The sequence below is a fragment of the Phoxinus phoxinus genome (assembly GCF_949152265.1).
Source record: "Phoxinus phoxinus genome assembly, chromosome: 1".
NCBI lineage: Eukaryota > Metazoa > Chordata > Actinopteri > Cypriniformes > Leuciscidae > Phoxinus > Phoxinus phoxinus.
Genome location: NC_136876.1, coordinates 38,179,298 through 38,196,652, shown reverse-complemented (window position 1 = coordinate 38,196,652; position 17,355 = coordinate 38,179,298). Strand labels below are relative to the sequence as shown.

The 17,355-nt window shown below is 36.6% G+C and overlaps 3 protein-coding genes across 18 annotated transcripts in view; all 3 read left to right on the top strand.

Moving 5' to 3' along the window:
• The window catches only part of bptf (bromodomain PHD finger transcription factor), a 32,880-nt gene extending 29,120 nt beyond the window's left edge, over window positions 1-3,760 (top strand). For 11 of the 15 annotated variants that reach the window (XM_079609098.1, XM_079609094.1, XM_079609095.1 and 8 more), the window contains 3 exons: window positions 60-144; window positions 432-618; window positions 2,787-3,760. In XM_079609098.1, coding sequence (XP_079465224.1) covers window positions 60-144; window positions 432-618; window positions 2,787-2,823 — 309 coding nt within the window. In that variant the 3' untranslated portion in view covers window positions 2,824-3,760. Of the gene's footprint in view, window positions 1-59; window positions 145-431; window positions 619-1,945; window positions 2,546-2,786 lie in introns of those variants that run through there. The other 4 variants (XM_079609093.1, XM_079609103.1, XM_079609091.1 and 1 more) reach the window with 1 other exon arrangement.
• A 729-nt stretch (window positions 3,761-4,489) lies between these two features.
• kpna2 (karyopherin alpha 2 (RAG cohort 1, importin alpha 1)) lies at window positions 4,490-8,445 on the top strand. The gene is made up of 11 exons (XM_079628397.1): window positions 4,490-4,613; window positions 4,760-4,866; window positions 4,974-5,114; window positions 5,194-5,279; window positions 5,376-5,644; window positions 5,743-5,837; window positions 6,226-6,489; window positions 6,568-6,801; window positions 6,894-7,076; window positions 7,388-7,537; window positions 8,132-8,445. The coding sequence occupies exons 2-11, from the start codon at window positions 4,801-4,803 to the stop codon at window positions 8,219-8,221; spliced, it is 1,578 nt and encodes a 525-aa protein (XP_079484523.1). The 5' UTR covers window positions 4,490-4,613; window positions 4,760-4,800; the 3' UTR covers window positions 8,222-8,445.
• Window positions 8,446-8,545: 100 nt separating this feature from the next.
• The window catches only part of smurf2 (SMAD specific E3 ubiquitin protein ligase 2), a 57,631-nt gene continuing 48,821 nt past the window's right edge, over window positions 8,546-17,355 (top strand). For both annotated transcript variants that reach the window (XM_079623362.1, XM_079623361.1), the window contains exon 1: window positions 8,546-8,992. In XM_079623362.1, the coding sequence (XP_079479488.1) occupies window positions 8,941-8,992 (52 nt within the window). In that variant the 5' untranslated portion in view covers window positions 8,546-8,940. The remainder of the gene's footprint in view (window positions 8,993-17,355) is intronic.

Genomic DNA, 17,355 nt, shown 5'->3' with positions numbered 1-17,355 from the left:
GAAGTTATTGGGAACAGAAACAAATGTTATAATCATTGTAAATGTTTCCTGTATGTTAGTCCCATAAGATGGCGTGGCCATTCCTGGAACCAGTGGATCCGAATGATGCTCCAGATTATTATGGGATCATCAAGGAACCGATGGGTATGAGTTTTTGTTCCTGCTTTTTTGTATGACCAGAATAATTTTGACTTGTAATAGGGAATATTATACATTTTAAAGAGGTAGTTCCTAAATTATTATACTGTATTATATTACATTATTTTATAGATGACTTGTAAACAATATTTTGAACAATTTGCACCAATTAGATTTATAATTTTTTTATTTTGTTAATGATCCATTTTGATCATATATTTATTTTTAATCATATATCTATTTTTTCGTAATTGGTTTCATTATTTTCGCCTTTGTGTTCCTGCTATCTTCAGACCTCTCTACGATGGAGGAGAGGATACAGAAACGCTTTTACAGCAAACTCACAGAGTTCGTAGCGGACATGACCAAAATCTTCGACAACTGCCGCTACTACAATCCCAGCGACTCGCCTTTTTACCAGTGTGCTGAGTTCCTGGAGTCTTTCTTTGTACAGAAACTCAAAGCTTTCAAAGCAAGCAGGTAATGTCTGCTCCCACACATACAATAGAGCAGCATAGGATGTTGTTAGGATATTAGTTTACCCAAATTGAAAGTTTTGTCATTCTCTCACCCTCATTGTTGCATCACTTTACGACCAATACCCATGTTTGGGTGTCTCATAACTGTTATGCTGAACTGATTTTACCCTACTTTTCTAAACGAATAAATTATTTAAAACTATAATTTAGTGATGCACTGATGTATCGGCCAATTTTATAACCAACGATCAGGGCCAATTATATCCTGTCAATCAAAAGGGGATGGGAAAAATGTGTCAAACTGCAGCCCATACTGTGTGTGAAGAAAATCTCTATTGTGTTGAATTTAGGGCTGTCGAACAGTTTTTAAAAAAAGCATCATTAAAGCATTCTCTATTCGACCCTATGACATTTACATTTATTAATTTAGCAGACGCTTTTCACAGTACAATCCAACTACTTCATTTTTTTTAAGTTAGAATAGAGAAGATGAATCCCCAGGGTTACCAGATCTGTTTTTTCACTACACCAAAAATTATTTATAGTGCGCTTCCTATCCAATAATCGAATAATTACTTCTGATAAGAAACAAAGTCTCAGCTTTCCCTGTATAGTTTACACAGCATTAGTTGGGAGAGATTTTTTTTCTTTAAGACGATCAAACTATCGACATCTGAAAATATTCTGAATATGCTATCGGGATCTATCCTATAATTACTGTAGTAACATAATATGCAAAATAATATTTCCTCATTTCATCTTTGTTTTAATTGAGCTACATATTTTGAGTAATTATTCAAACAATACATTAAATGTGTTACATTGTCCAATCAAATGATGTGAAGAAGTGTTTACCAAATGAAAATTGTGAATATCGGTTAAAATGGTCAAACCGATTATTGGTTTAAGCCACAAACGGCTGTTACACAGTGCTTTTACTACAGGTAAAAGAATGTTCATAGGTGTTTTCTTGCCATACTATTAGTTTTCCATACTAAATTTGTCACTGAAGTGTAGTGTGTAGTTTGCGCTAGTGTTAATTTTACAATTTTCATTTTTTTCCCATTGCATTAGCTTCCATACATCCAGTTTTGTCTTGTGCTTGCTTATCTTGTCTTTGTTCACTTTGTTTTTCACTCTATGATTCTGCTTCGAATATATTTTTAATTCAGAGGCGATAGTCATCATCTAACCTCGGATTTCTCTGTCTGGCATTTCATCCTCTTATTTCTGTCCGTATTTCAACTACAGTATGCTGATAACATAACGTTTTGTGTTTGTGCTTCTTCATGCATGTCATTCATACAACCCATTGTCCTTTCTTGCAGATTGTGATGTCATAAGTCATAGTGGCTGAAGGGGCGGAGTCATTCTTTATTAGAGAATCATGGAACTTGCTGTTTTATTAACAGCGGAAACCGGTGTACATTTAAGTGAAAACTGTTTGGAGAATGAAAAACTTGTCAAAAAAGCCAAAACTCCAGTGAAGCCTTTGACAATCAGAGAGCGGCAGCCATGTTGAAGCACTGAACACACAAAAATCAAGGGAAATGCTGTCTGTGCATATTTGAACCTGTTTTGTTTTGTTTTTGTTTTTTTTCCCATTACGTTTGCTGGTCACATGATGTTATTTATGATGTTTATGGATGCATGATCATATTTATCACATGGATTGGCTGATTAAAGACATTTTAAGACTTCTGTTCAGTTTTATTGTAATGTGCTTAACAACATGTTTGTTCAGCTGGTTCGCTGATCTGTCCAGGTTTTCATTGAGAGGATTAATGAATTTGCTGATTTATGCGTAGTTTTTTGCAAATGTTGCGCAGAATCTACGCGGATTCAGTTGGCTTGAAAATAAAGTGAAATAAAGAGTTTTAAATCCTTTTATTAGGAAGTTGAAATAAAGGACCATACTTTCAAAACAAGTTTAAATGGTATGTTTTTTGTTTTTTTTTCATCTCTTCTAAATTTAATCTGACACCAGCACCAATTTAAACGACCGAAAGTCATTCCCGGTGTATTACACCAACATGCCATTCCTTTAACCCCTGAGGCTATTTTTCTGTTTCCATGCTGCAGATTTCATTTTAAACTTCCTCTCGTTTTATTTGTGAATATTCAATAAAAGCAAAGGGCTCTTAACCTCATTCTCTCTGTATTCTCTAGGTCTCATAACAACAAGCTACAGTCATCAGCCTCATAGAATACAACCACATGCTGTTCTAAATAAACTTTGAACATTTTATTCAAGATGGAACTCTATCCCAGTCAGCCAGCATCACACATAGCCACAGCGTTTGGTGGAATATTGGACATAAAAAGCTGTGGGTTTGGATCAAGAATGGACGGTTTACATTTGTGATTGTTAAAGCAATGAGTTTTGACTGGGATCATGGTCTTCTAAAGGATTTCTTTGTGGATTAAATGCCTACAAAAATGTTTTTGTGAGTTTTTAAAACCCTTCGGAACCATGTTCACATTACCCAGGACAGCAGGAGTCTATCATGGGTGCACCTGTTGTTGTTTTCCCCTTCATATGATTGAGCATACTACTTCAGAAGTGGAATGTGGACGCAATCGGCTAATTGGTTTTTAAGCAATGGGGTGGGTAGCACAGGTTACCTAAAATACGAAAGGTGTTGCTTTAAGAATGCGTTGAGGACTGATGAAAGTGCTAGTTGAGAAGGTTTCCTGTTTGTATAACTTGTCTTCAACCTTTTTTTTTTTTTTTGTATTACAACTGAAGAAATATTGATGTATATGAAACAAATAAATGGAGGGGACAGGATTCTCTCTTCTACATTGATTAAGATGTCTCTATATTCTCTTCATTTGAAAAATGATAGCAATAATGTGATCCTCAGTAGACCCCCTAAATAATCTGGCCATTTAGATTTGAAATTCATATTTTTCTTTGAATTGTGTGTTTGTGGATACATAAATGATCTAACGCAATCATTAATATTTTGTCTAGATAATTGTGTTAAAAGGCACAAAATGAAACCACATATTTTCTCATGTTTATAGTTAAGATATGCTTAACTCTTGTGTTATATTTTTATGGCAATAACTGTTTTGTTCCAATCTTTGATCTTATTAATGAATTTCTTTAATCAATTAAAGTGTTCATTAACAATTTGAAAGTTGTGTCACCATTAACCAGTTGTTTTTCGTTATCAAACACATTTCCTATTATAAATATGGTGAGTATACGTACGCCAAAGGATTATTTCAATTACAGAAATACTAAATGCTTTTTTGAATTGAGGCACGATATCTTGTGTTATTTTTTACTCTTTTTTTTCAGCATAATGGATGTATGCGTTCTATATACAGTGTAACACGTGGGTAATGGCTTTTCTTCCGTCCATTCTTCTACCATGGATTTTAAATTTCAGAAAGCCCAGCATTGTCGCCATTGACCAATCAGAATTAAACCTAGAGCCGTGTTGCCCCGCCCCTTTGTCACACGCACACTCCCGTTCTACCAATGCACGTTCTACCGATTTATCTATGATGATATATGCATTAGTATTAAATAGTACATAATTTTACAGTTTTTAAATTATATTGTATTGTTTAAAGTCATGTATAAAATAAAAACATTGTACGTGTATATTAAATGGTAAATAAGCTACTCGTTAACTAAATTAACATTATATAACTATTTATAGAGAACGTTAAGTCATATCATGAGATCAATAAAACAATCAGATGTCAAAGTCATATGTAAACATATATTTATAATCTGAAAATATATAATCTGGTCATTTGAATGTAGTTCCTTTTTAAAGGTAAATTATTCCCAGTTCCCAGCATTCTCGCCAGATCTCGCGTTAATACATAAGCCACGTCCCCACGCCAGCAGTGTGATTTTTCAAAACGGTCCAATGAGAAAGTGCTTTTGCTCGAACGGACCAATCAGATTGTCCATAGCGCGTGTTTAAAGGTCTGTTTCATACTTCCACCTTCACAGTCCTTTGGTTAGAAGCGGTAAGTTCCTTCTTTTGTAAAAGTTGAGTTATAGTGTAGTTTTTCTAGGTTTAGTTCGTTAAAAATATCAGATTTCCGAATTGTGAACTGATTGTGATGCACATTATTTTGATCTTTACACGAACATGTTTTTTTTATTATTTCAGGTTGCGATATAACGTGCTTTGATTAATCAAACCTCATTAAAATGTCTGCTGCAAACGAGAACACTGCACGACTTACTCAGTTCAAAAACAAAGGAAAAGATGCAACTGTAAGTAATAAACATGCTACTACAACAAAAAGTCAAGTAAAAAAAAGTGCTGATATCAATTGTTTTCTTTCAATTATGTTTCATAAATGTCAAATACTTTTATGTAGGAGCTGAGACGTCGAAGGATCGAAGTCAATGTTGAACTTCGTAAAGCAAAGAAAGACGATCAGATTTTGAAAAGGAGAAACGTGAGCATTCTACCGGATGAGGCCACCTCTCCCCTTCAAGAGAAAAGCCAGAACTGTCAGGTAGGTAGACGATATCTTATTGCATAATTCATATTTTGGTATTGTTGCACGTCGTAAGATATGTGTCCTTTTCAATCAGGCTCCGCACTGGACTGTGGAGGAGATTGTAAGTGGTGTGAACAGTAATAACTTGGAGACTCAAGTCCAGGCCACCCAAGCTGCCAGGTAACGTTAATGCCTAAAAGATAGCATTTTCATTGGCAAAAATATGCGTTTATATCAAGGGTTTTTCATATTATGATTTGTGCTATTGAAATGTAGGAAGTTGCTGTCAAGAGAGAGACATCCACCTATTGACCGTATCATCAGCGCTGGTCTGATTCCCAAGTTTGTGAACTTCTTGAGCCTGGCAGACTCTCCTCCCATACAGTTTGAGGCAGCCTGGGCTCTGACTAACATTGCATCTGGAACATCTGACCAGACCAGCGCTGTGGTTCAGGGAGGGGCCGTCCCAGCATTCATCGGCCTCATTTCTTCACCACATGCTCATATTAGCGAGCAGGCAGTCTGGGCCCTTGGAAACATTGCTGGTGGGTGGCCATTAGCATTTAATTTAAATGAGATTAATTAATTTTGCCAACTTGGTTGTATGAGGTTGAATTTGTTTTTGCCCTTTTTGTGTTTATAGGTGATGGCTCTGGGTATAGAGATAAAGTCATTAAGCATGGTGCGATTGCCCCCCTATTAGCTCTGCTGGCTGTTCCTGACTTCTCTGTATTCCCTGTAAGTTTGTTTTTAAAAAGAAAATCTTTAATTTTAAGATATTTAAAATATTATTCATGTGATTTCTCAACTGGGTAGTCACAATTAAAAAATGGGCAACATGAATACAAAATGTGTATGTGTGTATTTTGAATAACGTGAAATGATTTTAGAACCACAGATTGAATGTCATGGCTCAACCTGACTATCAGCTCATGTTAATTATTTATAGATTATACTAAATTTAACATGTATATAAAACATTTATGTAAATTGTTTTCTTTTCCTCCCCTCCTATTGTGTTTTGGGTTTAAACTGCTATTTATAATGTAGTGAGCATACTTTACCAGTAGGTGGCATCGACACTTTAATATTTTGGCCTGACTAACCGGTCTGTCTACTTCTGCAGTCTGGTTACTTGAGGAACGTCACCTGGACCCTGTCAAACCTGTGCCGCAATAAGAACCCTGCACCCCCTCTAGAGGCCGTGAAACAGATACTGCCAACACTTATCCGCCTTCTGCATCATGATGATAAAGAGGTTCTGGCGGACACCTGCTGGGCTATCTCGTACCTCACTGATGGGCCCAATGAAAGGATTGAGGTGGTGGTGCAGACTGGCGTGGTCCCTCAACTCGTCCAGCTACTGGGATCAGGAGAACTTTCCATTGTGGTAAGTTGGTGGAAAGTAATGCTCATACTGGGAAGTTATAGGAGTGTGTATTTGTATAATTTATTTTTCTTCCCACAGACCCCTTCACTGCGTTCCATCGGTAACATCGTCACTGGCACAGATGAACAGACCCAAGCAGTGATCAACTCTGGTGCTCTTTCCATGTTCCCTGCTCTGTTGCGCCACCACAAGAACAACGTTCAGAAGGAGGCTTCCTGGACCTTGTCCAACATCACAGCTGGCAGGGACTATCAGATTCAGGAGGTCATCAATGCTGGCATTGTACCTTACCTGGTGGAAGTTCTCAGACGGGTATGTTGCCATCGTACAAGTACACAATATAAGACTTGTCCATGAAGCTGTCTTTTTATTTATTTTTAACCATTTTCTCATACTTTTTGCAGGGTGACTACAAGACCCAGAAGGAGGCTGTATGGGCAGTGACCAACTACACCAGCGGGGGCACTGTAGAGCAAGTGGTTTACCTTGTTCAGGCCAATATACTAGAGCCCTTGTTGAACCTGCTCTCCACTAAGGACAGCAAAACTATTCTTGTCATCTTGGATGCGATCACAAATATATTTTTGGTATGATTCCTTTAAAGCCAGCATGGATTTTTTATTTTATGCATATAGATATTTTTTTGACCTTGTAATGCTTAAATGACTTTTCTCTTGTGATTTTTGTATTTAGGACTTAAATTTTAATCTGCTAATATCACCCCTTCAAGTTCACGTTCATTGCCTTCATATAGATTCTTTTGATAATGTTTCACTTGAATGTTCATCAAAATATCTTTCACTACTGGTGTTTCACTGTGACTATAAATCAGGGATTTTATACAATCAGTGTCAAACCTGCCTCTTTGACAATTTTTGTTATTTCTTATTATTTTAAGGCTGGTGAGAAGATTGGTGAGGTCGACAAGCTGTCCCTGATGATGGAGGAATGTGGCGGCCTGGACAAAATTGAAGCTTTGCAATCGCATGAAAATGAAATGGTCTATAAGGCCTCCCTCAACCTTATTGAAAAGTACTTCTCTGGAGAGGTCGGTTGAATATGAACTTTCAAAATCTTTAGTGATATATTATTTTTGTAGGTTTGCTCAATTTATGTATAAATACAGGTGAAACTCAAATTAATATTGTGCAAAAGTTGATTTATTTCAGTAATTCAACTTAAAAAGTGAAACTAATATATTATATAGACCCATTACATGCAAAGTGAGATTTCAAGCCTTTACTTATCATTTTGATGTTCATAGCTTACAGCTTATGAAAACCTTTTCACAATATTTTAATTTTGATAAAGGTTTTCATAAGCTGTAAGCCATAATCAAAATAACAAATAAAGGCTTGAAATATCTCACTTTGCATGTAATAAGTCTATAATAGATTAGTTTCATCTTTAAGTTGAATTCCTGAAATGAACCTTTGCACAGTATTCAAATATTTTAAGTTTTACCTGTAGTTTGCTTGCTTATTTTTGCCAATTAATATAACATCTCGACCCTCTTTAAATGTTTTGAAAGTGATGTCTAGCTGTTCTTATACAGCCAGACACCACTTATACTTAATAGCCTGCTTTCTTATGCTCAAGAACCTGCTTTTCCTAAATGCATGATATTTATTCCATTTTGCAGGAGGAAGAGGATGAATGCGTCGCCCCTGAAGCTACAACTGATGGCTATGCATTCCAGATCAACGACAACCAAAGCACTTTCAACTTCTAAATATCTGATCTGTGTGTTTGTTTAGTGTATGATTGTCCTGATCATTTCTGCGCACCTCTTGTCTTGTTCATGTTAGTCTTTGTGATTACCTCATGCTCTGAGTTGTACATACTAATCTGTCTCAATTTTATTTGTTGTAAATAAAAAAAACTAAATAAACACAAGTGTTGTTTTGTCTGTGTATCTCTATCCGAGACTTAAAATAAATATTGATAATGGTGGGGAAATTAGTGATTCCAAAGGCCATATGCTATCTATAAGTATGGATTACAGAGCTCTATGAATAACAAGTGGGTCTGATGTCACCTTTTGGGCGGTTTTAGTGGCTCAGCAGATGCCAGACACCTAACAAACCACATTTCATCGCCTGTAGCGAATACTAGCGATACAACTTTCCCCTCAAGGTCTCCTTGGAAGGGCAGCAGAAGAACCCGAGTGCGGTTCGTTCGTGGAAAATGCGGAGAACTCCAGGAGGTCTCAGTAAGCGGATCTTTTTGGGGAACGTCGTGGATTTACTTTCGCAGAGGGTAGAAATACGAGCAGCACGTTAAAGCCGAGTGTATGTAGACATGGCAGGGCTGTGCACATCCGGGCCACAGGACCGTGACTCCATTATTTTCTGTTCACTGTGAAACTGGCGTTGAGGGGAACCAAAAAGCAACTCAATAGCACATTCGACTCATTTTCAGTAATACTCATCCTGGATAAGGGACAAGGACATGTCTAATCAAGGAGTTAGAAGAAATGGACCCGTCAAGTTGCGGTTAACAGGTAAGGAATTTGCGACATCGTACAGTTTCATCTGAAACTGGCTAGCTGGCTAACAGCTATTGCTTTAAGTCATTGTGGTGTTCAATCGTAACGTGTGGACTTCCATTTAAATGCCCTCTTGTGTGTTTAATTGTCAGTTAATACATGATGTTTAGGGCGAATAGCCTATATGTGACCGAAACTGGCGTTTTTGCAACGTTGCGTTCTTTAGCGGGCTGGACAGCGTCATAATGGATATGGATCCTTCTATGGAGCGCGAACGCAACAAATACAATTCTTATGCGTTCCATTGTTTACGTTCTCTAAGTTGCGTTGCGAGTAGGCTATCCTTAATGTGCTTTTTTAAAGCGAATACACGTAGTTACATGCGCACGGATCTTGGGCTTTTAATAAATACTTGGCGTTGGCGATTGGTCCCGGCTTATTTACAAAATCAGTGTTATAATTTCCTAAACTCGCACATTTAAAGTGTATTTTTATGTAGCCATTTGCGCCAAATCCAAGATGTGGGCTTTTAAGAAATCATAATCACATGAATCCTAGTCTGCAAGCGTTTAATCTCATTGTATTTGAAATGTATGCTCCATGTGGCACTGAGATACTATTTGACCAATTACTTTTAACTAGTTACATTTAGGAGGGATTTTTTTTTATCGCTTTTTCGAAAATGAAGCGTGCGACAGAACCTCGATTTTACTCAAAAACTGTCTATAGTGGCGTGCCACGATATTTTCACGGTTCTTTATCCACGATACGATATTATTGTAATAATAAACGTTTTGCGAGATGCTGAGTTTTGCAGTTTATTACCCCTTTTTTCAATTGCAAAAGTTCCCCAAAGGAAATATATGGACAAAGTTTGTTTTTATTTAAATTCTCAATCTATTAATTTCACATCTTCATATCCATATCCATCTCCTTCATCCCTCCCTTGTTCAATATTTTTCTCCCTGGTATTGTTGACATGCTTTAATAGAAATTACAGCTTTTAAACCATAATGTTTGCACATTTGAATGCATGCAACCTCAATTCAGTGTTTGTTTTTAGCAGTTTTACAAAGAACACAATTACACCTTAAAATGAACATGTGACACATGCTGAATCATATTTTTATTGTGGGTTTAGGAAATTTACATACATTTGCCATTAACAGCTTGTGTTGGCTTTTCCCCCCGTTGTGAAATAGTCTACACAATAACACAAAACAGTTTGAGTAAAAAAAGAATAGCTGGCTTGAAGTGCAGATGTGATGTGATGGCATGAATTAGCCTAACACATTTATTAAGACTACCCGAGCAGTCCATTTTCAGAAATATGCTAGAAAGTGCTTCCTCCACAGTTCACAGTTAGCAATGATTCACCTGTTTGTGAAATTAGTCTAAATGAAAGATTTAAATTTATTATTAGTTCACGCACTATAAGCGTGGTTTTTACAGTAAGATAAGCACAATATTCACAATCTCGAGCTGAAATTCAGGCCCTGAAAAGATCAATACCCCCCAGAAATGACTTACTGCATCTTTAATATAGACCTACTGGTAAAGGGCAAAATGTTGTTCTAAATCTCTGCCTCAAGCTTTGTCCACTTTGTAACCTGATATTGTAGACTTTTCTTATCAAAAATATATTTTCATTTTTTTTTTTTTATATCCATAATTCTTATACTTTTATTGTTGTACTCTAATTTATCATTGTGTTACAGTGAAGTAAAACAATTAAAAATTGTTTCTACATATTGTCTATTTGAAACTCAAATTTTGAAGAAACTGTCATTTGTCAGTTGATCGATAATTTGTAAAAAAAGCTGTAGCCTAATTGTTTACAATATCAGCAATGTACCCCTGAACTACAGGTTTCACTTAGCAAAATTAAAATATTAGAGATAATTGAAATATTTTAACAACCATTATGATGGTTACATGCCAAAATAGATAATTTTTAATTGTTTTATTTATATTGTTTTACATTAATAAATAGCTTAATCATTTAACTGCAACAATAAAGACATACAATGCATTATGAATATTTTTGTAATAGGTGCCTATATGTTTATTATGTCACTATGTTTTCATCCACACGTTTTTATCCGAATTAAGTGATATCGAATGAAAAATGCCTTATGGAAACAGTAAAATTTTATTGAATTTCATGAATATCGACACAAATGAAATGCGTTCGGTCTCATCGGATTTTATCTTGATCGATATACGACTTAGCCTATGCGATAAACGCTGATGGAAACGTTATTTGCCGAATAAATAATGAATTGCATTTTGTCTAGCAAAACTTTGTTCGCAAATGTTGGCTTGAATGCTTCAGTGCGAAAATGAATGGAAACACCTTAAAATGTCTCAAATCAATTCGATATACCAATTTGATCGCAAAACAGCATGTGACGTCATTACGCACAGGTTTTTATACGCTTTAAAGCCGTTGGATGGGAACACACTTTCACCAGCTTTATTCGCATGAGTTTTTTTACCGAACTTCAGATAATTCGATTGACAAGTGGATGGAAACTTAGCTACTGATAAATTTACAATCGTACTCATTTCTCACGTCAGATTGAATAGCTGTTAGCTACATAAAAAGATGTGTAATTTATGCAGACAAAAAGTAAGTTGTGTTTCCTGTCTGCACTGCTGTTTCCTGTTGAACTCTTGGTTGTTGTTGTTGAAGACCCACCAAATGGCAATGAAACCATGTTGAAGAACCAAAACTGTGAATATCGGTGAAAAATATTGGTCAACCTTATTATCAGTCTGTCTCTATAAAAGTTTCTGTTCATGACCTCAGGGAATGCTTTCCACAAAGAAGTATACTGTGCAGTGAAATCAACCTCCAAGTATGCAGCAGGATGTTGTAGTATTCATCATGACCCAGCAGTGTGGTTGTGGGAGGAAGCAGCAGTCTGTGAGACTGGAAGATTCGTCTGTGGGGCTCTGGAGATGTCTGGCTCTCTCACATATAGAAAGAGCTCATTTTCCTCCCTGGTTGCTGTTGCACCCTTTAAATGAGCTATTTTCACTGCACTGTGGGTTGAAATGAGGATAAACAAAATGTACAATGACTGACCTGCTGTCATCTGCACTATATAGGAGATTAACCTAGTTGTACCACAGTGCAACTCATTTTTCAGGAATCAAGATGTCCTCTTTGGTTTAAAGCGTTTTAATGTCTCTCTGATGCGTTTTATTATTAAGACGACTTCACAGTGGCTGCTGTACATGCATACAGATTTGATTCCCATTTCAGTGGCAATCGCATCAAAGGCTGTGCATTATTACAGTGATTTTACCATGGTTTGATTCACATTTTGGCTAACACCTCTGAGGTAAAATCACTGAAAAGCATACCTTTCTCTTGACTATGGACCCTTTTCACAGATTGTCACAGAACGTTTGCACAGTTATTAACGTCGTAAATCTTATTTTATGTTTGTACTAGTGTCCGTTCATCACTATAGAAGTTTACCCAATAATGACGACTTCTGCTTCTGAGAACCCCAAAATTTTGAAAAGGTTTCATGGCTTCAATTGATTATTATTGCCAGACTATTGTGATGATTTGTGATCCATAAGCCCACTTTTAAGGATGACCACTTAGTTTCTAGTGATCTTACTTCCTTCATGACTTCATACAATTTAGTCATTATGCTTTATTAAAAGGTATGGCTGCCCCCCCTAATAGTTGACTAAACGTTAGGCAACAAGAAGAGGCTTAGTCAATCAAATTTTAATTAGTCAGTCACAGAAAAAAAAACTCTAAAGTATTTTCCCCCCAGCTTTTACCGTAATTTTGTTGGGTATGTAATTATGTCATTCATTGACCTCAAACGTGGCTTATCATTTGAAATATGCAAGTAGTAGCCAAATGTTATCCACTATAACATTTTTGTACACTACTATACTGTACAATCTACTATACTGTTACTGTGCAGATGAGAGTCAGCATCATAATCACTACTTTTGCCAAGAACGCAGTGGCAAGCTTTATGCATGTGCTTGAGCGCTTAATTTATATTTTTAATGTTCATTATTATGGTTTAGCTAGTATTTCTCTGTAATGTAGAACAATGTTACATATAATCTTTCTTAGCCCTGAAACTTAGCCTAAATCATTTTCCGATGCCACTCCCCAAACCCAAGTATAAATATAATTAAATGAATGTCATAAACATCCGACTCGACTATTGGCTTAAAGTAGCGACAACTAGTGGACTAGAACATCTTTAGTCTGGGGCAGCCCTATGAAAAGAATGTTGACCCAAAAATTTTAATTCATTTCAGAACGTCAAGCTCAAACGCAAGCATAAACACAAAAACATATAAAATCCCCATAATGCACTATGAAAGTGACTTCTGAAGCCATACAATAGCTTTGAAAGAAATTTAAGTCATCATTTGCATAAAGTCTTGCTTTACAGCCGTAGTGATAACTCACTTTAAATGGAAAAGAGCAGATTAGACATTTTCCTAGAAATATCTCCTTTTGTGTTCCAACGAAGAAGTCAGTCATACAGGGTTGAGAAGCAAATCTGAGAGCTTTCTGTCCCTCCATTAACAGTTACGCAACTGACACTTGAAACTGAAACTTCAAAAAGTTCATAATGAGATCAATCTTATTCTGAAGAGACTCGATCGCTTTATATGATGAACAGATTGAATTTAGGCTTTTATTCCCATTTGCTTTCGATCTGATACCAAGTACTATATCAAGGACAATATCAATACCACTACTGATGATAAAGCTATTAAATTGACTTTTTTTTTTACATTTTCTGAGGACAAAATGGGTAAATAGCCATTTACCATTATATTTGAAACTTGAAAGCTACTCTTTATAAATTTAATAGGCCAAAAATAGGTCAAAATGACTAATACTTCAGGACCAATCCATCATTATTTTACATTAGAGCAATGAAAATGAATAGGTAAAAAATGCTAATAATAAAAATAGTTCTAAAAATAGGCTTTATTGCCTTCATGGCCAATAATATTCCTTTTTCATTTGATTTTGGGATGAAATATTGACTTAATCTAGACAGGTTTTGTGACTTTCACCCTTATGCATTGAAATATTATTGAAATGGTCATACACCACTGAGAATACTCGGAATTAAATTAGAACTCTGGATGAATTATAGTAATGAGAATTTGAGGAGAACATGTTTAATCATCATTAAAATAATTTTACAATGTAAATGGCTAAATTTTCTTTTTGTGAAATGAAATTTCTTTTTTCTTTTGATTGTGAAAAGTCTGAAGACTCTTGTCTTCTTACAGATATAGAAGATGCAGAAGGAAAGAACTTATAACAAGGATGAAAAGTTGTCATATCCACACAGCTGAGGAATCCATATGCAATTCCCTCAAGTTATCCATCACGTCTCATACATTTTTTTTTATTACAGTAATAATCAATAAAATCAAAAGAATATTTTTTGTTGCCAGGGAAATGCCCTTCATCTCACCGTCTCATCTCATCCTGCCGTGTGACTCACTGCGTAGTTTGGCATCTACACGCTTATTTACTCTATTTATGCTTTGGCGTAAATAGGATCCTTGTATTGTTATTAGTCTCAGACTGTATAGAAAATGATACATTTAAAATAAAATGTCAATTCTATGTTCCTTCTTAATACACATTCCTTGTCATCGAAATGTAATCGAACCTCTGAAACAACTTTCCTTGTTGGCTGACATCATCAAGCACTCTTATCTTTCAACCCCTCCTCAATCAAGTCAAGTCCTACTTTTTTTTTCTCATTTAATATCCTGGTTTTCTCAGAAATGTCATATTGCTAAAGTGAAAAGGGTTATGTTGACTGTAAGCATGCAATGCAGTATTAGTCCTGCACAAAGTTTCTCATCCAGCTGAGGTTCAGGCGTTGACTTAATTACAGGGAATTCAGAGTAAAGTGTTTTATTTGTTGGCATCAGACAGTTGTCCTTGTGTAATTGTGATGTAACGGTTAATGGGGAATGCCATTTCAGCCATGTGGGTCTCCAGACGGGAACGGCTGGTAAAAACACCATGTTTAGCTGCATACGGCTGTCGACTCGGCTGCCAAATTTCCCAATTGCATTCTAGCGGAGAGTTTAAAGGGCAGGAGGGGAAAAAAAACAACAAATCGAAAGCAGGCGAAAAGAAAGTGCAATAATTGCACACCATTTGTAAGCGTTTTTCTTCTCCGACTGAGAGCCCTCAAATGATTGAAATTGTTCCACCAATTAATAGACTGAGACTGGATTTCCTGTTGGTTCAGCTGCTCTGCTGGAAGGCGAAGGCCGAGACGGCGGGTTGTGCTTACAAGCCACTGCATCTGAACTGTAACGGCCAGATAAGCAGGACAGCTGCGACAGAAACGCAGACGCAGGCTGTTTAAATAAGAGACCCGGCTGCACTAACTGCTGCACTGTGCAATACTTCAGACCAGGTGTGAAGATGTTAGAAGCGTTTAGATGTGTTTTTTCATGTCCCTGAGCAATGCTGTCTTTTTTTCTTTATTTTTTTAAACCTTGATTGACCAGATTGGACTGGGGGAAATGTGATCCAGGATCTGAAACTGGCTTGTGGTCCGATGCCAGCTGAGACAAGTCTGCGTATGACTTCCACCGCATGTCTGGCTGAAAATGGAAACATTTGGCTAGACATTCCTCATTAGCACTGTTTAATTCTGTAGATCAAGAACAGCTTTCAAGAAACTTCACATGGTTTTGTGGTCAGGCTGGACGAATTTTAATGGTAAACATTTGGACGTTTAACTTGTATATCTGTGCTTAGGGACCCTGATAAAATGCACATGGGATAGCATTTTTTTCTGGCTGTTCTTTGTGTTACAGGATATGGGCCTCAATTTCTTTTCTTTTTTATCTTTTTGCTGTCTTAGTCTCGCCCTGGTTGTTTGTGTCAATATTAGAGGAGACCAGTCCAGCTTGTGGAGAAAGAACCACCTTATTGTGTCAATATGATATATTTTAGCTCTTCATTTTGTTTGTGCACATAATAGCTCTGATCTTACAGTGGCAGAAACTTCTTTTAATAATACATTCAGCGAGTTTGACGAATTCGATCTGTGGGTGCACATCTGCTGCTCCTGCTGTATGGTGCAGACTTTCAGTTTATAATAGTAGTGTCCATTGTCCATCTGAACCTAAGGGGTTTTATTTCTATAAATAAATGAAAACGACAGTTTGGTTGCTGGCGACAGTTTGGTCATGAGTACACCTAGGTTTAACACGTTATTTTAAGGTGACATTTTGCCCAATCCTGCTCTCAGTCTAGTACAAGTTTGACACCTGTGCTTTAACCTATGACATCATGAAACATCGTGCCAACTAATGTAAGCACACTTAATCTAATTATGTGTGTTTGACAGCAAAGTTTGTGACCTCTGCCTGATCTCTTAAAGGTGCAGTATGTTATTTCTCAAAGTCGTTGCTGAACATTGTTGATATTTGAAATCAACCCAAACAAACACAACCCTCTCTTCATTGCTCCGCCTCCAAAACTCACCCTCCAACCATAACCGCCCTGCTCGGAGTCGGCCTTAAATCGCGATCGGTAAACAGTAAACACCGCATTACATACACAAGAGTAAATACAAACAAGATTTTGTTGTTAGTTGCCAACAACACAGCAGCTCCAGACAATCAATGACACTCAAAACCAGTGTTACTCGCGTAACCAAAGCAACCTCCAGCTCTGGAAAGCTTTTCTAATATTAACACTCTTTCCTGATCATAACCCTTCATTTTCCAGTGATGTTCTTATGTGTTTTTCTCTTTTGAAATGTCTCTCAGCCATTTCTCTTTCTACAGTCTTTCTTTAAAGGGCCCCTATTATGATATTTTAAAGTTTCCTAATGTTGTTTTGGTGTCTCCTACACAGCTGATTAGCAAAAGTATTTCAGTAAGACAGTGATAACACGAAGTGATAACTAGCTTCCTGCCAGTTAACAGGAGACCTACACAATGTAAAACTCAAAACTAGTATTTTGAACACAGTCTTTCAAGAGCAAGCGGTTTGTGAATCCTGCATTGAACTCTGAGATTTGAGAAGCAGTCGTCAGTAAAATAAAGTAAAGCAAAAGTTTAGGATTATACTGCTGTAGTATCACGGTAAAGATTAATTTTAACATCAGATTCTTCACATGCTCGTCCTGTGAAAAAATCCAAAATAGGGGCCCTTTAAATCTCCCTCTTGCTCGTTCTCTCTCCTCCACTGTTATTCGCCCCCCTAATGGCTACACGTTTGTTGTTGTGTCGGTCCAACCAACTTTCAAACAGCATTTTTCAAATATTGCTTACCCCACCTTTAACATGTCTGATTCTCATCTAATATTTAGACCTACAGCTGT